This window comes from Marasmius oreades, chromosome 9, assembly GCF_018924745.1.
Source record: "Marasmius oreades isolate 03SP1 chromosome 9, whole genome shotgun sequence".
NCBI classification, from domain to species: domain Eukaryota; kingdom Fungi; phylum Basidiomycota; class Agaricomycetes; order Agaricales; family Marasmiaceae; genus Marasmius; species Marasmius oreades.
Window position 1 is genome coordinate 1,968,792 of NC_057331.1, and position 21,339 is coordinate 1,990,130.

Here is a 21,339-nt window from a genome sequence, read left to right on the forward strand (position 1 = left end):
AACTAGCTTTCTCTTAATGGATTTGACAAATAATCTGAGAGCCCTGCTACTGGCAACGTTCAAACTTTCGAATTAGACGATCATGTCACGATGTGAACTTGCGAATCCATTTATGGTAACTCATTTGTTTCTCTCAACCTCAAACTTTCATCTTCGAAGCTCCCAGCTCCCTCGCTCTCCGCTCATCTGAAGTCCGACTCAGAAAATCCACGATGTTAGAATATCCTGAAATTCCAAGCTCATACTCTCCTAGAAGATTGACGGATAACACGGAGACCGGAGCCAACAACCGCGACCAGGCCCAACGCGTTATGACGGCCTGAAGTAACATTGGCAAACTCGTTCATCGGTACGTAGCTTTACGCGTGTTGACCTAATATCTGTTATTGATGCCTGGCCTGAAACGTTACCTGACTGGCACACAAGTTATGCTTCGCACTGCTTTTCAGGGCAGGAATGGCCGTCTTCTCCGCTGTGTTGGAGTTTCGACCGTATACTGCATCTCGCTCTTTCGAACTACATAGATGACTCGGAACGCTCGGCGTAAAGTTTGGAACGGGTCCTTCAATTATTTATCTCACCGAGCCATCTTCTGAACATTATAGTAGGTATAGGTGTCGCTCGGCCATGCATACCCTATTTTAAGGCTTCGATTCAACCATCTGACTTCGATCATATGCAATTAACGATCAATATCCTTCAGATTCCAGCTGCAACTATTCACCAAGCTTCACGAGTTTCATCGACAGCAAATGTTTAGACCTTTCTATGCCGTGTGCTGAAGGGTTGGGTATTACCTCAAGGAATCAGGGGCGACACACCGGTGACTACGGGCAGAGGCTGTAAATCCCGCCGCGGTAGGATTCACTGTTGAGGTTCGGTGGGGCGGGAGTAGTGGCTGCTCTGCATTAGCTCTATCGGTGGTTTTATGAACACGTCTTACGAAACTTTGTAAACTTTAGGCATGTTCCAACTTTCCTTGTCCTCGAAAGCAAAATTCATAGAGAGCTTTTTTGGATACAACGAATCCACTCGGTTAAGCACACCTTTGAGTAGGGCTAGCTTCCTTGGAAAATTCCCCTTCACTGCATTTATCGTGTTTTTGGACCAATTCCTACATCCCCTTCCAGATAATCAAATAAACACGGTAATTCCCATCCTCTCGGTTCTCGCGACGCTTTAAATACCAGTGTCATTATGGGCACTCTTTTAGAACTCCCTTCAGTCTTTCCATCTATGTATCCCGAAACCAAACGCTCAACTATGGTACTCGGTGCTACAACGGCTGCTGCCGCTCACGAAAAGGTCTACAAGAAGAGCGGAGAACCCATAGTGGTCGAAGTAAAGCCGGTCCCACTGGCTTCTGGCGACGCTGAGGATGAAATCGCTCCGCTTCAAGAAGGAAATGAGCCACCTCCAGATGGAGGACTTCGCGCTTGGATGGTAGTTTTTGGGGTTAGAGTCTCTTTGGCTTTGAAAATACCTTTTCCCTCACTGATTTCATTGATTCCTAAAGGCTTTCTGTTCTTCATTTACGACGTATGTGTTACGAATACCATCTTCTCGGCCGTGTCTCAGTCCAGCCTATAATCTGTGTTGTTTTCGTGTACTCATTTGACCTTTTCCGTTTAGGTTTGGATATATCAATGCCTGGGGAGTGAGTGCTCAATTTAGCTCTCGGGACGTCATATATCTTATCTCATTTCTTTATGTAATTCTTCCAGGTCTTCCAGGCGTTCTATGAGCAGAATATACTCAGGAATGAACCCGGGTCTACAATGTGAGTGGTATATCTCGCCTGGATACTCTATTGCCTAATGCATCTCCGAACAAGTGCATGGATAGGGTCAGTGCAGGTGGTATCTACTTATTTTGGTTTAATCCGAATACTAACATCTGTCCTAGTATTCCCTACTGTTCTTACCTGGGTTAATCGTCGGACGACTATTCGATCTGGGCTATTTTCGAGTCAACCTCATATGGGCCAGTCTTCTTCTAGTCCTTTCCATAATCCTAGTACCAGAATGCAAAGTTTATTGGCATTTTGTACTATGCCAAGGATTCGCAACTGGTGTGAGAATTGTCTACTTGACGATGAGAGAGAACAACATGCCGATTCAGATATATTCCCTTAACAGATTGCGGCTGGGACAATTTTCGGACCTTGCATAGCAATAGTTACGCAGTGGTTCAATAAGCGTCGAGGACTAGCTTTGGGTTTGTTCACAACGGGATCCGCTGCGGGTGGGACGGTTATCCCGATCACTGTTAGAACGTTGCTCCCACGTATCGGGTGCGTAGCTTCATTGCCAGTATACCCAAAAAAAAGTATAATTCTCATCAAACGCGGTCCAGATTCCCATGGACTATGCGTGTACTTGGCTTAATTGTCGCTGTCGTGCAATTGATGGCTATTCTCGTGAGTTCGTTATTTCGCTCGTTTATGTCCCATAATTTTAAGTTGACCGTTCCTAGACCTTAAAGAGAAGAACACCGCCCGGCCAAACATCCAGCGGAGGTTTTCTATCCTTCGGTTGCTTCAAATCGGCGCCATACAGTGTCTACTGTCTTTCTACATTTACGGTCTTTCTCGGTTTTTATACGCGTTCGTCGGTTCCTCAGAACTTCTATACTTCTGCATCATCGGAAAACTCACCATGCCTTTTTTTGTTTAAGGACAGTCCTTACCTATGTTACGACAACTGCTACCTCTTTGGGATTGCCTGAAAACATCTCCTTCTACTTTGTGGCTATCTCCAACGCATCTTCTGGTTTGGGCCGAATTTTCGCTGGATTAGTAGCCGATCGATATGGTGAGTGCCTCCCCTGCTTGACATCGTGGCTCGTTTCAAGAACGCTCCCTGTTCCTCTTCGTAAGGTGCCCTCAACGTCATGATCCCATTAACGGCAATATGTGGCTTCATGACCTATGCATGGCCATTCGCTAAGACGGAAGGTCAGCTCATCGCCATATGTATCATTTACGGGTAGGTCTTCAACTCATTCAACATCTTCGAAATCTCATAATTCTTCCTTATTACAAAAAAGCTTCTGTACAGGCTCCTACGCAGCCCTTATCCCGGGTCCAGTCATACCCATGGGTGACCTCAAACAAGTCGGACACCGAATAGGGATCATGTTGACCCTTTTGGCATTCGGCGGCCTTCTAGGACCGCCAGTTTCAGGACGAGTGTACAGTGTGTACGGTTTGAAGCCGATGGGATTTTTCGCAGGTCGGTTTCTTTTCGCTCAGTTTTGCCATTCGGTTTTTGGAATTTGTTGTTCACGTCCTCTCCAGGAAGCATGATTCTGTTTGGGGTCACCCTCATGTGTGTAGCGCGCGTGCTTTTGTCGCGCAAGAAATAACGACAATGGCGAAAACTTTATTCGCGCTTCATAAAGCGAGAGCGTAGCAGAGCTGTAAAGATGCGAGAAGGTAGGCTGCATTCGCTGAACAGACATTGTATTAAGAGAACTTAGATTATCGTTATCGATTCGAACGACATGTATAAACATAAGTACGAGAATCATGCCCGTCTCCTCAATAAACATACAGAATGTTGTCCCCCACAAGCGATTTCCTTAGCTCTCCACCCACCGTCTCTTCTCACAATCACCTGGGGTGTTCGAGCCATCGACACTTCCTTCTTTTTGTCAGTCCACCCAAGACCTAGTTCAGAAGAGTTGGCTTCCCCCCATCCATAAGGTGCACCATCAGCAGTAACCACCCAATTGCCTCTACTGCTAGTTGAGATGCGGACGACAGGATCATCGGGATCTGGAAGTGGAACTTGAACCGGGAAAGGAATTGATCCCGGATGCGCGATGAAAAGTGGATCATCTCCAGGAAGTCCAATCTGCCCAACGTCATGCTGTCCACAAGCAAAGACTCTGCCATCAGATGTAAGAAACAGTGTATGTGCTTCACCGCCGGAAATTTCAATTACAGTGGCTCCATCGAGGTCATTCCTGCTAAGACCCTGAACCTTGGTAGGGGAGAATACAGCGGGATCAGCTCGAGAATTCGCGACGCCAATACCGAGTTGACCGTCATAGTTGAGACCGAACGCCCAAACATCGCCTTGATCATCGACAGCGAAGGAATGACGGGCGCCTGCACCGATGGCGACAGCCGTTCTAGAACGAGAACTCGCTTTACGTGAGTTGAGAATGACTTTTTCGGGGACAGTGCCATGGATTTTCCTGCGATCTGGTACCTTGCGACCAAGTTGACCTAGTTCACCGACACCCCAAGTGTATACGTTGCCGTTCGTAGTGAGAGCGATGATGTGATCGCCTCCAGCAGCAACTGAGACGAATCGTTCAAGACTATTATTGCGCAACGAAGGTGGGTGTAGGGTGACGGGCTCGCATTGATGTTCGCCTCAACGATTCAACAAGTTGTGGTGTATCAACTACATCTTGGTCAAAGCCAGATGGAGTTTTGTACCCCAAAGCTGCGTCATCGTTGCTTCCGCACGGCCAAACCTTCAACACTTAGTTTCAGGACCAAAAACAGATACATCTGCGATCGGTCACTTACCCGACCCATTTCGTCCACAAACAATGTATGCATGCCACCTGCGGCAACAGATACTATCCCAGAATCTGGTTCCCCAAACGTTCCTTTCGGTATTTCTTGAGTGACCCATGCTACTCTCGCGAGTTTGGGGACTTCTTCTTGGAGGCACCGCATCCAAATAAGAAAAGAGGAGTCTTAGGACCAGAGTTCATCTAGGGTATCGAGGATGGATTTTTGGAAGGTTTTGCCAATGCCATCAAGTTGAACAGAAGGCTTTGTTACATAACGGCCGAAGCCACAGCGCTTCGCGGCATAGAGTGGGCGAGTCCTTCCCGCGCAACTAAATATTGACATTGGTGCGCGCAGGCGAAGATGAGAACAAGCGCTCAGTAAACGACCACGTGCTGCTTCCCTGAAAATCAACGAGCCCGGATCAAAATTCCCTAGGGCGTTCAGACGCTGCCAAGAGGCGGTGAGGAGATCGAGAGTAATAAATAAAAAAATGAGCGTGTTGAGGTTCAAGATAAAATATGGTGAAGGCAATAAGCGCTTGCACATCGTGACCGTATCTGAAGCCGTCGCCGGCAACTGGTCGGACCAGGTCGGACTACGAAATTGCTGGCGGGACCTCTCGGGACCGGTACACAACCGGAACTGTCTCTTCCTCTAGATTCTTGTGCTGCTGTTCAGCATTTTTCTTGCATCGGTTCCGGTATAGTGACCGATATTTATCTACAGAGGCACTTATTCTCTTGTAACGTTGGTTGACTTTCAACGGTGTTAATTCAAGTTCTCTAGTAGCAACTATTCTACTCTCATTCACACCCAGGTCATGCCTCCTGGCGCTCCGTTCCACTCCTTCGTTCTCCCTTATCCGATCCGTATCGACGAGTTCACTGAACTTCCAACCACGAGGGATCCAAACGACCCAACCCCAACTAATGCTAAGCTCTACTTCCTTACACACACGCATTCCGATCACCTCCTCGGTCTTCAGGCAAAGGGCTTCGCTCAGAAAGTATATTGTTCTCAGGACGCGAAACAAATGCTGCTTCGAATCGAAGAATTTCAAGAGCGGTCTTTGCGTGACAAGGGTTATCGAGCTGAACCAACGAGGAAGTACAGGCATCTCCAAGTGAATCCGATCTATGACTCGACAGGACACTGTATCAATGAGCCTCAAGTCCGAAATTTGCTCAAAACGTGCCCAATGAATTTACCTTTCGAAGTCCAGTATGCAGAGGGTGAAGAGGTGGTCATCACTGCAATCGACGCTAATCACTGTCCGGGATCCGTCATGTGCGTCGTTGTCTCGTATTTTTACTCTTTCTGAGGTCTTTCCCAGGTATCTCATTGAGGGCCCACAAGGGTCTATCCTCCACACGGGCGACTTTCGTGCCGAACCCTGGTTTTTAGAAACCATCAAACGGAACCCCTTTCTTCAACCTTATCTAGCATCCGAGGACACCCCTCTGCAAGAAAACGAGTTAATCAAGACATTAGAAGCCATCTACCTTGATACTGCCTGCGTAATGCAAACACATCAGGTTCCCTCAAAGGCAAACTCGCCGGCTGTTTCCTCATAATTACTTCATGCTAACGTATGCCTTCAGGAAAGCGCAATCTCTGGGCTCATAAATTTAATGAGGCTCTATCCACCTTCAACATTATTCTTTATCAATGCGTGGACCCCGGGATACGAGGATATTTTAAAGGCTATTGCTCGTGCGTTTGGGTCAAAGGTACGCTTTCCAGCGTCTTCCCTGACGACACCCCGAGCTTTACTCTTGTCTAGGTCCATCTAGATCGTTACAAACACAACATTTACGGTCATCTTCGAAACGATCCTTTACTCGCCTCTATCGGCACATCCGACCCAGAATCCACTCGTTTTCATGCATGTGAACGTTTTGACCGGTGCCATGTTGTTAGTGTACAGCAGGGAGAGGCGTCCACTAGAACCAAGGACAACAGACGGGTGGTATATGTGAACCCAGTTAGTTCAATGACCCCCGAATTATGGGCCAAATACCAATCGGACACCAGAGCTAGGTTGAACTCTGTTGGAGCTCATCTTCGAGACGAAGAATGTACATGTTTGGTAGGGGTCATTCCCGTTTAGCTATACAAGACAGCTGATTCCAGTGATTTCCTTCAGCTTGTTCCTCTCTCTCGACATTCTCCACTCCCAGAGCTCCGTTCTTTCGTTTCGCTATTTCGACCGAAACGAATCATACCCAATACTCTCGATCCGAAATTGAAAGCGCTTGATTGGTTAGCTATAGAACGTGCTTTCGCGGATTGTTTAGCTTCACCAGGCAAATCACAACACTCATTAATTCCCTTACCTCCTCCAATTGACCCAGAAATCGCGGAAGCAACACTTGTATCCATCTTTCAACAAAAAAATGATGTGGAGGAGGATGACACAGCGCTGAAAAATTTCGCAGACTCTACTGTCAGGTCCAGCACCGCCCCTGGCTCCCAGGAGACTCGAGATCTTGCGAAGCAATGGGTGGTCGGTGTCGGCTATGACCATGCTAGACAGGGGCGAAAGCTGAAAGGCAGGATGGCTCGAAAGGCGGCGCTCGTGATGAAGTGGCTGGGGAAGGACGACGATGAAATTCTTGCACGACTCCCTCCGTTGTCGTCGCGCCAACGGGAGAGGAAAGATGCGGCGAAAGCTGGCCTGGCACTAGGAGTGGAGGATCGCCATGTTACAAGCGACTCGCCTCATTCTACCGACTCGCCTCAGAGAAGTCTCAGACAACATGCCACTTCTACAAGCAGCGACTTTGATCACGACGAGGGAAACGACAGTTCGGATGGGGACGACGATGTTCATGTCAAAGTGCATCACCAAATCTTTGGTAACGGTTGTATGTCACAGAGGTCGTCCTCCATCTCTTACGTGTTAGAAAACGACTTAGAGGCGCAGTCTAAAGCAGACATCAATTCCCAAATGGATCCCGAGGCTAAGTTAACTGAGCCTGAGCAACATTTATGTCCTGCACCACTACCACGGGCGATTTCCCCCCTACGACCAAAACGAGGTGGTTTAGAACCACTTACCCCCGGCCCCGAATCCTCTCCATTCGCCGGGACCGCTTTACTCAGGTATTCACGACAGAACAAAGGAAGTGATGAGAGCCGAAGACAACTTGCTAATATTGGACCCCCGATGCACACGGTGGCCGCCATGAACGATCTAGATGTCCAAGAGCAAGTCGAAGGTGAAGTCGCGACATTCAAGAGGGGAGTTAAGCGGACTAGATCGAAGGCGGACGTTATAGGAAGACCGGGAAAGAGAATGTCACCCTCCCCGTATTCACAGAAACATTCTGGGGCAGCTTCGTTTCCGTGGCAAAATTGTCACCAGCCCGAGGTGGAGGACGATCCAAGACTCAAATCAATCAAACGCCAATCCGCGTTATTCCGAGAATCCCAAAACTTGATTGATCATGCATCTCAAGACGAGGGGAAATGGAGTAAACGTTGGAATGGAAACGAAGACCAGGGTGCTATAGTTCTGTCTCCCCACGCTGTGAAAGGGAAAGGTAAAGGTAAACAGAGAGAACAGTATTCAACGACACCACCCCCCGACCATGATCATCACCATACAGGTTCCCTCCCTTTCTCGCCGCCAAAAAGAAAGACTACGAAGAATACTGTCTCAACGTTTTCTACACCCACACCTCCGTCGTCACTATTGAAACTGAATGCAACAGAGATCCTTCCCGTGTCTTTCTTTACAGACAATCCGATGTCACCGCTCAAACCAAACGCAACGTGCCCGCATCTCTCACCTTCCCCCTCATCTCGTCGTCTCACCACCCGCTCTCGAAAGGCCCCTCTGTCTCCTACTAGCCGATTGCGAAAGACTCAAAGGAGGATGAACATGTGTGCAACTATGCAAGCATCTTGTTCTAATCTGGTGGATCCCTCATATGAAGAACAACATATCAAGATGGTTGAACGATGGAAGCGGGAGTCGTTCAAAATCGAATCCAAGTTACAGTATGAGCAAGATAGGCGGAGGAGATTCGAGGCGTTACCTGATAAAGACGACGACCCGAGTACTGACCCCCGCATGGATTCGACACGTAGGGATGAGTGGATTGAGAAAATCAGGAAAGATTTAGAGTCTGGGAGGAGGATAAATCTCCCTGCGGTCGGTCGCGATCAATGATCCTCCCCGGGGCTTATCGACACGTGCTTTTCTTTCTACTCTCTGACCATTTTTGTCTTCTTGGATGAGGAAAATTCTATGTTTTTTCATGTCCAATCGTTACGCTCAAGCATACCAGTTTGGATGTTCACCCCACGGCGGGAGAAGTGTTGAAGGACCCTGGCATGAGACACGCGTCGGTCACTACGAGGCTTGTTATTTTCTTACCCTTTTCCGGACACTGGTCCATTCGGTGTCCATGCCAGCGTATTCTTGTGACTACGCACACTAATGTTTGTGCATTTGGTCAGAGAAAGTATCCACGGGCGGGTCATGTTCTGTGCCACTCTCGGAACTTGTAATGCCCTCGGGTGTGCAATGTTCACGCGGTACCCAACCCACCTCGTGTCCTCGAGTTCCGTTCGCCGTCTACTTGTCACTTACATACTACCAGCTACTTGAAATTGTTCGGAGTTTGGATGAACAACCTCGAATTGGGACTGCGATGCCAGCCGTGGCCCCTATCTTGAAATTGGAAACATAAGTTCCCACGGTAACTGGACATCGGGTTCGGGAAGTTCATGGCGGACACGGTCAAGTCATGGCAGGGCGGTAGTGCTTGAAGTAGATTAAACGCTGGATGCTAAAGCTGGTCACTATATCCCACTTACCAGATTCATCTACAGGTATCAGGGGGCCGCCGAATGCGAGTGGGTTGTTTTAATGCATCTGTTAATTTTCGATGATCGATCCCGCCCTACCAAGCTAGTACGACCACTGCGCCGCATGGACTGACTCACCCGATTCCACCGTACTCATTTGACTTCAAGCATGCCATGTGTAGTCCCGCTGAGGTATACAGGGTAGTAAGACTAGTAAGTAAGTTGAGATAGCGTCATTGGAAGATGAACAGTGGAAATTCATCGGCGTCTGCATCCGGGCGTTCAATATTCAATATTCACACCAGGCACCTGTTCAATTGCGGGAAAGAAATGAGTCTGTAAGAAGTCAAAGGTGGTCGATGACTCAAGTACTCAATATTAATACTCACCGGTCACCAGCGGAATCCTGCTTTAACTTGACCCCTCCAGAGACAAAGAACCGGATGATGAGTCCGCGGTAGTGTCACAAGCGGAACTCGGCTTCATTGGAGCGCAATGTCGTGTCTTCGAGATGTCGAGTTCTATGAATCGTGAATCACATGTACTATGACAAAGGTGGCAAGCTTGATTTGTTGAAGCGCTGATGTACATTGTTTGCTATGCAAAAAAATTTTGAACGGAACGGCGCCAAGGGTCTCGCAGTAAAGCCCTTCCAAGCTGATTCAGGCGCTTATTAACGGTATTCCAAAGACACTTGGCTTGCCATTCCTTTCTAGTTGAGGATGACTCAGAGGAAACCCGGACAGACAGGTCCCGGGAATAACAGACTCACTTTCGCTTTCGCACCCATCTTGAAGATCTGACAGCCGCTCCTTCAGTTTTTACCAAGCTTTTACAAGCGCTAATGCGCGGGTTACTACCGTCAGTCATTCCGGGCAACTCATATGAATTTTCCGCGTGGAATGAATGAAATGAGTAATTCTGCATTGGAAACCGCAATAAACTCGTACCATATTCCACGAACTCAGATTTCAACGGACAATGTCCGAAGCCCGCATCGTACTATTCTCAGAACCCGGCCAAGATCATTTTCTGGCAGTGGACGGGAGAAGAATGGTCCATCGGCAGTGCGGAGATGGCGCATATTACGGCTAATCCTAATAACCGGTGGCAGTGCTCGGTGCCAAAATTTCCGACTCGTCTGGAGCTTAGGCACTCTGTTCAGTTCGGGCAGCGTCTTGCTGAACTCGCATTTGTGTCGCATTAGATTAACGTCTGTCTCAATATATAGTACCAGGGGAAACTTATGCTACAGATTATTCTATGTAAAGAGAGAGCGTAAATAAGTACAACCTTCGGCTTCCGAGAAGGTCCATATAAACTAATTTTGAGGAGCGGGAGGTAAAGTAAGAGGGTAATGAAATGAATGGGTGAGAAAAATACGACGATGAGAGCCAGAAATGAACGGAAGCTCAAAAGAAAAAAGTACAGATGATTGTTATTACTATAGGTACAAGTGTTCCAAATGCATTAACGAAAGCATGAATGTCCAAACGTAAAGAAGTCCAACAACTGAGTGGGGTATGCTAGGAACCTAGAAAGCTGTGGAGGCAGATGTGTATGACGTGAATGGTGGTCCAGGCGGAGATGGGGTGGTATGTACACTGTGACCGGTGTACGGCGGGTTGCGCTCGTACGGCGACTGTCCTTGCTGGTTATAATGGTCTCGAGTATACTGGTATCGTGGAGTGGTATAATATTGGTGGTCGGGGTACCCAGCCATTCCAGAAAACGGCTCGTGGGGAACGGGAGACGAAGTCTGGCTATGAAGTTGAAAATTTCCGCCACTGCTACCGTGTTCCGAGTCATCGCCCTCCAAAGACGAGGGTTCGCTTTCTGGGCTCCAATTAGAATTATAGTTCCCAGTCGGTCCTACCATAGAACTTGGGGTTTGAGATGGAGAAATGCTTTCTTTAAACTGATAGCCACTCATCGCCGACCGATAATCGTATAATAGTTTCCTTGTATCCGAGTGAGCTGCCACTCTTTGTCCCGTGGGTAAGTAAACCGGCAACATACCTAATCTTTGAAGAGTACTCACTCATCAAGTCGCTCGAGGCGGAGAAGAAGCTTAGGGCCGAAAATCCCTCGTGTAAATGTGTCAAAAGGAATTCAGCTTCCCCAGGCCATCCTTGACGTATGCGAACGACTTCTTCGATGAGGACTTGGCATGCAAGGGTCCATAAAGTCTATTATGTACGTGATGATGAGTTCGAAAGCTTATCACAAGAAGGACGCGACGTACCCCCATGATAGGATTGACAATACCCAACTGTTGCGTGTCTATACCACCATTACTTTTTGACTTAAGCATGGTCTTCGCTGCATCCACACACGCCTGTCTGGAGGCTGTGTCGGAGTATGAGAATATACCGTGAAGCTTGATTGTTGCTCCATACAACAACGAGTGCGATAGGTACAGCGACCTCGTCGAGGGGTTCATGGTATCAGTAGGGAGAGGGCCTAACTGGGCTTTAGTAGTCTCCAATAAATGATTAAGAGACTGGAAAGCGGCAATAAAGGTCTGAGAGTCTTTCTGTGATATATCTATCCTCGAGTCAGCTTCGGTTCCCGAACAGTGTTGCAAACATACCAGGATTATATTGCGCAGCAAGGAAGACGGCTTGATGGAATAAAAGCGAAGTCTTGACGACAAACGTGTTCAGCGATCTTTCGTACTCTTCATTGAGGGATGGCACATGGTTTAGGTAGTTCCATACTGTAGAAGTACCTGCTGGCGGTAGAACACCCTGAGCAAGTAATTAGCCTCCAACTTCTTTCTAAACAGGGTCATACGTACCTCTTTATAACTTTCCATATCTAATGGAAACGGCGTATCTACCTGCATGCCGGGTGCATCAAACACTCCACACACATCCGATGCTGAATTGACAGCAGCGGCCAAATTTCGATAGAGCGTGAAGACCGTCCAAAATGCGTTGATCCTCTCGCCTTCCTCCACAGCATCTTTTGACTCAGGGAGTGGCGTAGAACCAGTCGGTCCGACCGCGACCGGGCTGGAGCTAGATCCCCAAGTCGAACTACTGGACGAGTGGACTCTATGGAACCCACAAGCGAGTACGACCGAGGCTGCACTAGATGCATGCCGTTTAGCCTCAATGATGTTACCCGTTCGGAAGAAGTAATAGGAAAGAAGGGTCTCTGCCTGGATTGTGTGGATAAACCGTTGGGGATGTGTGGTGGTAAGATCCGTGGCGGTCTCTCGCAAAGCGAGGAGTAACATGGGGTGCTCTTGACCTGAATGTGCTTCACCAGGCTGAAGAGCGGTGGACAGGTGGACGCCTAAAAGGTAGACAGTGCGTAGAAGGCCGGGGGTGGGCCTGCTAGGGTCACCCAAAGGTTTTTGGACGAGGGTTGAGGAATAGATTCGTGATGTGTTCAGGAAAAATCCGAAAGTGGAACTGTGAACAAAGAACGTGTCGAGCCTGAACCGAAGTGGGTGTGATGTCAATTAACCTCGTTTCTTTGGAACCAGCCAAAAAAGCTGTCAGATACTGTGATGAAGGACTTACAAATGTCGGATCATAGGCAACGAGGGTTCCTGAAGGCAAAAGCAACGATGAGTGAATTCCCAGATAACGAATCAAAGTGAGCTAACCTCTAATTCTACTCCTGGTGACCTTGAGGAACCAGTACGCACTGTGGAGCTTCCTAATTTGGCGCTTGTGTTATTAAGTGAGTCAGCGGAAAAGTATTCGACGTACCAGATGGGGGACTTGGTGCAGATATGGGTGACAGGGAGGCGAAAGGGGAGGAAGGGCTGGCCTGACTTGAAAGCGGCTCCCCTTTCAGGAACGGTATCGAGGGTACTGCAAGGTGGAGATTTCGATCTTCTGACAATGTGGCCGACGAATATGGATTGTGAAGTGCCACCGGGGGTGTCTCGTCTGGATTTTCGTATTCTCGCAAACGAGCTTCCAGCCGAGAAACTGTGTCCTCAAGTACCCTCGTCCTCGACCTTCCGGGACCATCGGCAAATTCGCAAGGATCGTCTTTGGGATGGCGCTGACACGGACCACATATTGGTCGCGCACCGTCGCATTTCTGTGAACCCAATTATTCTTTTTTTCCTTTGTGAAAGTTTCAGACGAGCGTACAATCTTTAGAAACCTGAAGAATAATCAGCAACTAAGAACAAAAAACATATGAAACTGGACACGCACCTGCAAGTTAAACAAGCTTTCCCTCGCTTTAAAGGCTTAGACGAGCTGTAACGAGGCGGGGAATTCTTGTGCATTCCCTGAAGTGGGAGAAGAATTAAAATTGAAGTCCATTGCGTCGTTTGGGTTTATATATAGCCGCTAGATTTTGCCGATAGGATTAGAAAGCGGATCTGCATGCATCTTAGTCGGAGAGGAATTTGTTGAATGCTATACAAGGAACAAGTTAGAAGCGTCCTTTTCCTTGGATCGCACTCATAATCACGTAATCTCTTTGGCTGCCTATCACGTGCTTGGAACCGGAGCTCAAGTTCCTACAATCAACAGTCACATCCTGTACAGTTGTTGTTCTTTTCATGCAATGCAGGGTCCGTCACTCTGCCCTGAATCTGCTCCTCTTCGGTCAGGAATCTTCTGTCGGTGGTAGTAAACAGCGATGTAGGGGACCTCGACTCACCGTCCGCAGTCGTTCCGGCTCAGCTCCAATCTTTCACTCAAGTCATGGTCACCATTTATATCAATCCCATCCGGTCCTTTCATTTCCTGTTCTCTTACAGGAACAGGCTCTTTGACTCGGTCGGATGTCGAGAAGAAGTGTTTACGTGAGGAAGGGAATGGAGGAGAACTTCTCACTGGTAAACTCATCGACCCACTCTGAGAGTGCTGACATATTGCGGCTAGGTCCCGTTTCCATAGCCTAGAGCCTGTCATCTCCAGTATACTTCTTCTCTACCAGTAACGGTCACTTGTTTTCCTGGCTGGTGGCCCAGAACTTTTGCAGCGACAGGCTCCAGCGTTCAAATTAACCTTGTCTTGGTCGTGAGTCTTTGTGACTCACTTATCTATCAATCAACCATCCCTGCTACGATTACCATCAACATATCAACACCCCCTCCTTCTTTCTCGGGTTGATAAACAGTGGAGTATTCGTAGGTCATGCTCCGCAACACGTTCTGAGCTCTCCACTTTTCTGACCGTGGTTTCCACTGCTAGCACTGCAATTTTTCCCACCTTACACGACCCTAACTACTTGTAAAGCCTCCTCTTTTTGTTTTCGATTCGTAATCTGGAGCCTACATTTTCTTGTCCATATGCTCGTTAACTGTTCATTTCGGACATGTTCTTACACCGACCCCCGCCACCAAGTCCTTCGCTCCTCTCGCGCGAATCCTCACGTCGTCGATACGACGATTTCGTGGGTCTCTTTTTCACGCAAAGGTTGTTCTCACAGCCCCATATCTTTGATCCTTCCATTCAGTCACGCATCACGCGAAGGTCTTCTACGCTGCAAACCCGAATCAAACCACTTTCCCCCTGAATTTCCGTATCCCCAAAAGCATTTTGTTGAGACGAAATTGCAAATGTACAAGCAATGTAACGGAGATTTGGATTTGATGCACATTGATTATCTATTATGCGCGACAACCGTATTGGTCGTGACGCGCTCCCCAATAGTCAACCATAACTTAGGCACCTTCGTCGGGAACAAAAAAGCTGATGCTTCACCTTATAATTAGACCGCATGTCACGGACAATGATGGACTCTGGATCGACTTGCACAATAAGGGCACATGAGTTCCCAGCTTCAAGTGTTCTGCCAAGGTGTGAAACGTAGCTCCTGACCCTAAATTTCCGGTACCGAGTGTGAAGTTGTGAATATCTGACATAGTAGATGAAAAACGAAACGATCCAGAACTGGATTCCAGAGTAGCATCTACGAGGTTGGCTCTAAATGAGAGTGTCAGAGCCGACATGCATCAGACCTCTCCGAGTCGGAGCCGCTCAAATTGCAACCAGGCTCTGTTGCCACCAGCTTGGATAATAACACAAGCTTAAACTATTGACCCAAGTGGTATTGATCATCAGTGTAGCTTGGACCTTCAATGGAAAAACACCTCCGATGCTCCTTCCATCCCCTGGGCAGGAATGTTAAGGGACCCGGCGTCCCTCTTTTGAATCTGCCCATCACTTCAAATGAACGGCGTTTCGAACCATGGTAAAAGTATCTGAACTTAGGCAAGAGACTCACATGAGATCCTAATGCAAATGCTACCCTCGATCTGGCAAAATGTGAACGTCCACAACCACTTAACCCCAGGTTTGATTCCTAGTGTCACTGTCGAATGTACCGCAGATACCGCTTGGAAGGCCATTGGTAGGTACTGAGCTCTATTCGCTTGAAGAGGACCCCAGGCCCCTCGTAAAAGAGCTTAACAATCCTAATAGACTCGGAACGCCGTAACTACAGCATACCCGGTTCATTGCCAAAAGGCCGTCAACCATGCCAGAAGGGCTTTGGCGCGGTAATCGAAACACTTGCCACGCGGTCCATGATGTGCAATGAGTATCTCCGAATAGCGAATCTGAATGTAAAGAAGACTGTTTTGTAGCACCCGCAACTGAAAATTTATAAGGTTGTCGTGTGGAGGCGAAACAGAGGGACTAAAAAAAACGGGATCTCAGCTGAGCGTTTCGTACGGACAGAGAGTGATCTATTACTCCACGCCCATACTGCCGGCCTTGACCTTGTGAAGCCTCGTGGCAAGCAGTGTTTTTGTGTTCGGCGTATGTGGGGAGGAGGTGAAATACAGTTAGTGAGGCCAGGTCATCGTTGTTTTGTTAATGACGACATTTCTTTTTTCTTGGATGACAATATTTTCGGTATGAAAGAAATGACGGACAGGAGCATCTGTTCGGTGCTGTGTGGTTGATAGGACTCAGTGGTCAACGATCCAGTGGGTCGATTTGATAAACGTAAGAGTCGATCTTGCAGAATGGAAGACCTTTTAGTGGGCAGTGAGAATCGAAGGGTCCTCCTCCCAGACCCATTGATCCTGATTCTTTCCAGGTCACTTCTGGCAGCGGGAAACAGCGGGACTTGTGGAGGGGGGCGGGGGGGGCAGATAGGAACGGTCAGCTGCAGAACGATTCCAGGTCACCGGCCAACAGTTTCTGACCACATACATGAGTCAATGAATGATAACTTCACTCTCAGGGTGTTTAAAGTTGACTCACCTGTACTATCCTTCACTTCGTTGTAGCTGGCGGGCTGCTGCCGAGAAGTGACTTTTCTGTGGTATCGCGCGGATTCTCTCCGGTTGAGGGAAAGAGTTCGGTATGACCTTTAACATTTCATTGAAATTTTCAAAGAAGAAACGCGTTAGAGACAGTTTTCCTGCATGATACTGGTCGATGTATTGAGCGAGTGAGAGCGAGTGACATGGTGCGTTGTCACGTTACTTGAAAGTCAAAGTTATAGAGCATCTGTGTAAATTAGTATGGAATAGCATGGAAACGGCAAACTAGCACTACAAACATCCAAAGAGTCATAAAGTAACTATCTAAGAACAAACAACATTAGAATTGAAATATGTTAGGAGCAACCCATATGAGTCGAAGAAAAAGTAACCCTCCAGCACGAGTTTATGAATCCGATGTGCCCTTGATAGGGAGAGGCGGAGGAGTTTTATCTGAAGTGGTGTCCGCGCCATTTTCCTTCCCTTTATGTTTAGATTTTGAGATAGGTTGCTTTCGCCAGGATTTATTCTAGGTCAAGGTTACTTCACATCTTCCAAAGGTTCGTGAAGCAGTACTCACACGCCTCTCAGGCAAAGTGTTCGGTTCTTCACCATCAAGTGCCTGAACTTCTTCCCCATCGCCTTCAGCTTGAATATCCGGTTCCTGACCAGCTTTCATGACTCTACGCTTCTTAGTTGTCAGACGACGAAGAATCGGTTGCCAGCCGCGCTATAAGACGAATTATGAAGTAGGTTACACAAAACAGAGACGGGAAGGGCTTACCTCCCGAAGGATTTCTTCCTCCTTTAATTCGCTTTCTGCAGGTTCTGTTCGCTCTGACGGTGAATTCTCTGGTGACAGAACAGGAGCTGATCGGAAGAAACCAGTGAGAAACCCAGCATGTGTTTGCGGGGCGGGTACTTTCGTTTCTTGCGGTTCCTGTTGGGTTGCAAACGGTTATATGACACAGCTTCAGGATGCGATGCAGACACACCTGCCCATCCTCTGTGACCTCTGCTTCACTAATACTTCTACTGGAGTATGAAGTAGTCATAACGGAAACGTGGGCTCGCAACCAGTCCTTTGTTTTAATAGATTGCTTGTCGGTGTCGGTGGCATCCCTTACATCGAGATTGGTTATAGTCCCTGCCAGCATTCTTTCCTCAAAAAATTTCTGGAGAAGATCGGCTTGGAGAGTTCCATCTTGCAACTTCCATGGTTTTAACTTCATAAAGGAGCCAGACCCAGCAGGGTGTTCCACAAAGATGCAAAGGCCCGAGCGGGCTGCTTTGATTGTTTGTAGTTCCAGGACTGATTCAAGAGTAGTGTAGTCGGTTTTGGATACTTCATCAGGAGTAAGAGTGAAATTCCGTGTCCATCCATTCCGCCTGCGTAAAACGTCAGTACTCCAGCGAGAAAAGAGAACCCAAGCCTACCCACGCCGCGGTGAAGTTTCCGTTTCCTTCGATGTGACCCGGATGCATGTTGAAAAAGGATATCGGAGAAGCTCGCTGGTACTTATGACTTGGACCATGGTGATCCTTGTTCCCATGACGACTGAGCTCGGGGTTGTGGGGACGACGGACCTGATCACGTTGCAACGTACGAGTTTCAAACTTTCACCATTCTAGTTTCCGTCCTCGTATGCACACATTCGTTATTTTATCTTGCATTGTACTGTGTCTACATAGAGGCTCTTCATCCTGTCGACTGCCAAATTTTTAATAGATATCGGTGCGATCGGATAGGAGAACGAGAATCTGAGTCGAGTGTATCTGAGGTTGAGCGAAGAGGCGAAGGAGGACGAAGGAAGGTAGGAATGGAACAGCCGGGCCGCGAGCCTGGAAAAAAATAGAGGCGCTCATCGACGCTGTACTTCTTCCACTCTCTTGTCCCTGCATTGCCATTAACGCTTCATAATGGGGAAAACGGCCAAAAAATCAATGAAGAAGTTTGCCTCGAGTGGTCAACTCAAAAAGACCATCGAAGCGCGAAAAAAACATCAACAAATCAAGAAAAAAATGCAAAGCCGGAGGGGGAACAAAGGTCGGCCTGCTGCAGCTAAATCAGAAGAAATAGAGGAAGATGAGGATGAAGAGGTGAAAGGAAAGGTGAGTGTAAAAAGGTATGCTTTCTCTTCCCCGATTGCCTGGCAAGTTCTGACTTTCAGCATCAAGTAAGAAGGGGATGACTGTGGATGGACTTTTGAGTGGCGCATTCATGGAAGAAAGCGATGAAGACATGGAAGGCGAAGACGAAGTTCGTATGCATTGTTTTGATGACTCCAAACGCTGAATATTTGGACAGGCTGAAAGTCTTAATGAAGATGAAGACAACGAAGATGATTTCGACGACAACGCGTCTTTTGGGTCTGTAGATAATCTAGAGGGTACGCCAGCCAGTTTTGATTCCTCCTCTTCTTGACTCATTCTCTCTCGAAGACGACGAAGGACAGAACCATCTAATGGAACTTTCAACACTAGCAGAGAAAGACCCGGAATTTTACAAGTATCTGCAAGAGAATGACCGAGAGCTGTTGGATTTCGATCCGAATTCTATGCAGGTAGCGGACGACGGGGATGAAGAAGCAGAAGAAGTGGACGAAGACACCAAAATGGCGGGTGAGCGATTGCCGCCCCTCACGAGTGACACCTTGCGGCAATGGCAGAAGGCTCTATTGGAACAGAGGTCGTTGAGAGCTTTGCGGAAACTGTTGATTGCATTCAGATCTGCCGCACACATGAATGAGGAGGATCAGGTTTTGGCATGGAGTATAGAGAGCTCCTCTAGTACGTTCATCTATTCTGCTTTTTTGGTTTGAGATTCACTTCCTTACTTGCGCCAGTTTACAACAAGCTACTTAGGACCACTTTCAAGTACACCCCGATTGTTCTCGAACATCATGTTCCATTTAAAGTCCTCTCTCATGGCAAGTTGTACGTCACACACAATGAGACGATAACTCTCTCTGAGCCTTGAGCATCCTACAGCAAACCACCGACCCAGACTCCCAAGTTTCAAGCCCTCCAAAAGTTGATTTTGTCCTACTTCCACAACATCATACATTTATTAGAACAACTCACCGATAATGACATGACGCAGTTAGCTCTCTCCGAGAGCGCAAAGATACTACCGTATGTTATTAGTAGTCGGAAGACTGTCAAGCTATATCTGAAGGTAAACTTCCAAACGTACTCCCTTACCAGTTTGCTGAAGATCTATTACAGAAATGTCTCGAGATTTGGTCGACAGCAGAAGATAGCACCCGAATAGCGGCCTTCCTTGCTATTCGAAAACTTGCATCGGCAACAGACCAGTCAATTTTTGACAACGTACTGAAAGTGAGCCTGTGGTCATTCTCTGGTATACGACGTCCTTCCTTACTGGACGCACTCTTGAGGGTACATATATGACCTTGGTGCGGTCATCTAAATCTACTAGTACACACACCTTATCATCCATCAATCTCATGAAAAATTCGGCGTCCGAAATCTTCTGTTTGGACCCAGTTGCGGCATATCAACATGCCTTTGGATACATCCGCCAGCTAGCTATACATCTCAGGAACAGTATGAAAGTAAAGACCAAGGTACGGCTTCTCATCTTTCTTTTCAAGACGTACAGATCAGCCAAACCCGTCTTCACGACTTGTCCTAGGAAGCTTACCGTCAGGTGTACAACTGGCAATACATCCATTCCCTCGATTTCTGGTCCATCGTGCTTGCACGAGCATGTGATGCGAAAACTGAGGCGAAATGCGGTACACCGAGCGAACTGAAACCACTGATTTATCCCCTGGTTCAAGTCAGCCTTGGATCAATCAAGTACGTTGATCCAAGATTTTTGCTATCGATGAACTAACGGCGTGCACTGTTCTGGTTTAGATTGATCACAAACAGCCGATCGTATCCTTTTCACCTTCATGTCATCCGGTCGTTGCTTCATCTAACCCGTCATACACAAACCTACATCCCGATCGCACCCTATCTTCTTCCGGTGCTGACTTCCACTCTCACGTCAACTTCGAAACCTAAATCCTCCACCCTCCGACCGCTGGACTTTGAGGTCCAAATCCGGACTCCACAACAGTATTTGAAGACGCGCGTATACTCTGAAGGGTTGATCGAGGAAGCTTCATATCTCCTCTCTGAATGGCTCGCGGTGGATACGGTTCAAGGAAGCATCGGCTTTCCGGAGATTACGGTCCCTATAATTGTGGTCTTGAAAAAAGCCATGAAGAACGCTAAATCCCGTGGGTCCTCCGGCGGGGGTGTCGGACATATCAAAACCTTACTTGAGCGGGTGGAAGAGAGTTCGAGATGGGCGGAGCAGAAGAGAAAAGGTGTTCAATTGGCACCAGGGAAGATTGCTGATGTCCAGGAGTATGAACAGGGATTGAGAGACAAGGTCGGCGAGTCCCCGTTGGCAAAGTATGTCAAAGTCCAACGCAAGGCAAGGGAAAAGAAGCGTAAGATGATGGAGAATGTGAGCTTTTCCGATTGGTCTATTGACGAATCAATACTCATTCTCCCTCACCAGGCACGACAAGGCCATAACGAAACATTGGAGGAGACCGAGGACTAGACTTCTTAAACCTCTTTGATGTTTGCCAATAGTCGTTTTAGTTCCCACCTGCGAGACATCCGCGGTCATTCATCTGCATCGTCATCATGATCAAGCCGTGACTTTGCTTTTACCTGTGGGATGAAGAACGGCTAAGTTCTGTATTCGTAAATAGCTTGCCGACCTTGAATAGACTCCTTCGCGTGTTCTTTCTTTCTCGTGACG

At 47.7% G+C, this 21,339-nt stretch overlaps 7 protein-coding genes across 7 annotated transcripts; 3 read left to right on the forward strand and 4 right to left on the reverse strand.

The window, feature by feature from the left end:
• The first annotated feature begins 131 nt into the window (after positions 1 to 131).
• On the forward strand, positions 132 to 3,657 carry E1B28_013516 (uncharacterized protein). The gene is made up of 15 exons (XM_043158678.1): positions 132 to 1,147; positions 1,214 to 1,455; positions 1,517 to 1,539; positions 1,633 to 1,657; positions 1,725 to 1,780; positions 1,835 to 1,856; positions 1,906 to 2,073; positions 2,139 to 2,293; positions 2,356 to 2,419; positions 2,476 to 2,605; positions 2,682 to 2,813; positions 2,879 to 2,987; positions 3,049 to 3,233; positions 3,299 to 3,436; positions 3,481 to 3,657. The coding sequence occupies exons 2-14, from the start codon at positions 1,237 to 1,239 to the stop codon at positions 3,364 to 3,366; spliced, it is 1,356 nt and encodes a 451-aa protein (XP_043004032.1). The 5' UTR covers positions 132 to 1,147; positions 1,214 to 1,236; the 3' UTR covers positions 3,367 to 3,436; positions 3,481 to 3,657.
• Positions 3,528 to 4,054, reverse strand: E1B28_013517 (uncharacterized protein; the record flags this gene model as incomplete). The annotated part of the gene is made up of 2 exons (XM_043158679.1): positions 3,528 to 3,891; positions 3,948 to 4,054. 2 exons carry the CDS (start codon positions 4,052 to 4,054, stop codon positions 3,528 to 3,530), a joined length of 471 nt encoding a protein of 156 aa, XP_043004033.1.
• A 278-nt stretch (positions 4,055 to 4,332) lies between these two features.
• E1B28_013518 (uncharacterized protein) lies at positions 4,333 to 4,696 on the reverse strand (the record flags this gene model as incomplete). The annotated part of the gene is made up of 2 exons (XM_043158680.1): positions 4,333 to 4,488; positions 4,544 to 4,696. 2 exons carry the CDS (start codon positions 4,694 to 4,696, stop codon positions 4,333 to 4,335), a joined length of 309 nt encoding a protein of 102 aa, XP_043004034.1.
• A 464-nt stretch (positions 4,697 to 5,160) lies between these two features.
• Positions 5,161 to 9,561, forward strand: E1B28_013519 (uncharacterized protein). Its single transcript, XM_043158681.1, has 6 exons — positions 5,161 to 5,821; positions 5,868 to 6,081; positions 6,136 to 6,264; positions 6,318 to 6,623; positions 6,681 to 8,085; positions 8,146 to 9,561. The coding sequence occupies exons 1-6, from the start codon at positions 5,355 to 5,357 to the stop codon at positions 8,709 to 8,711; spliced, it is 3,087 nt and encodes a 1,028-aa protein (XP_043004035.1). The 5' UTR covers positions 5,161 to 5,354; the 3' UTR covers positions 8,712 to 9,561.
• Positions 9,562 to 10,518: 957 nt separating this feature from the next.
• E1B28_013520 (uncharacterized protein) lies at positions 10,519 to 14,980 on the reverse strand. Its single transcript, XM_043158682.1, has 11 exons — positions 13,799 to 14,980; positions 13,537 to 13,743; positions 13,471 to 13,483; positions 13,078 to 13,417; positions 12,972 to 13,024; positions 12,886 to 12,914; positions 12,153 to 12,798; positions 11,946 to 12,102; positions 11,598 to 11,899; positions 11,372 to 11,541; positions 10,519 to 11,313 (listed from the first exon to the last, which is right to left on the reverse strand). The coding sequence occupies exons 2-11, from the start codon at positions 13,608 to 13,610 to the stop codon at positions 10,887 to 10,889; spliced, it is 2,211 nt and encodes a 736-aa protein (XP_043004036.1). The 5' UTR covers positions 13,611 to 13,743; positions 13,799 to 14,980; the 3' UTR covers positions 10,519 to 10,886.
• A 1,976-nt stretch (positions 14,981 to 16,956) lies between these two features.
• E1B28_013521 (uncharacterized protein) lies at positions 16,957 to 18,035 on the reverse strand (the record flags this gene model as incomplete). Its single annotated transcript, XM_043158683.1, has 5 exons — positions 16,957 to 17,079; positions 17,131 to 17,280; positions 17,335 to 17,490; positions 17,546 to 17,939; positions 17,992 to 18,035. 5 exons carry the CDS (start codon positions 18,033 to 18,035, stop codon positions 16,957 to 16,959), a joined length of 867 nt encoding a protein of 288 aa, XP_043004037.1.
• Positions 18,036 to 18,411: 376 nt separating this feature from the next.
• Positions 18,412 to 21,323, forward strand: E1B28_013522 (uncharacterized protein). The gene is made up of 11 exons (XM_043158684.1): positions 18,412 to 18,676; positions 18,729 to 18,810; positions 18,859 to 18,940; positions 18,993 to 19,340; positions 19,397 to 19,487; positions 19,542 to 19,728; positions 19,779 to 19,892; positions 19,952 to 20,140; positions 20,209 to 20,375; positions 20,436 to 21,036; positions 21,091 to 21,323. The coding sequence occupies exons 1-11, from the start codon at positions 18,471 to 18,473 to the stop codon at positions 21,133 to 21,135; spliced, it is 2,112 nt and encodes a 703-aa protein (XP_043004038.1). The 5' UTR covers positions 18,412 to 18,470; the 3' UTR covers positions 21,136 to 21,323.
• Positions 21,324 to 21,339: the final 16 nt, after the last annotated feature.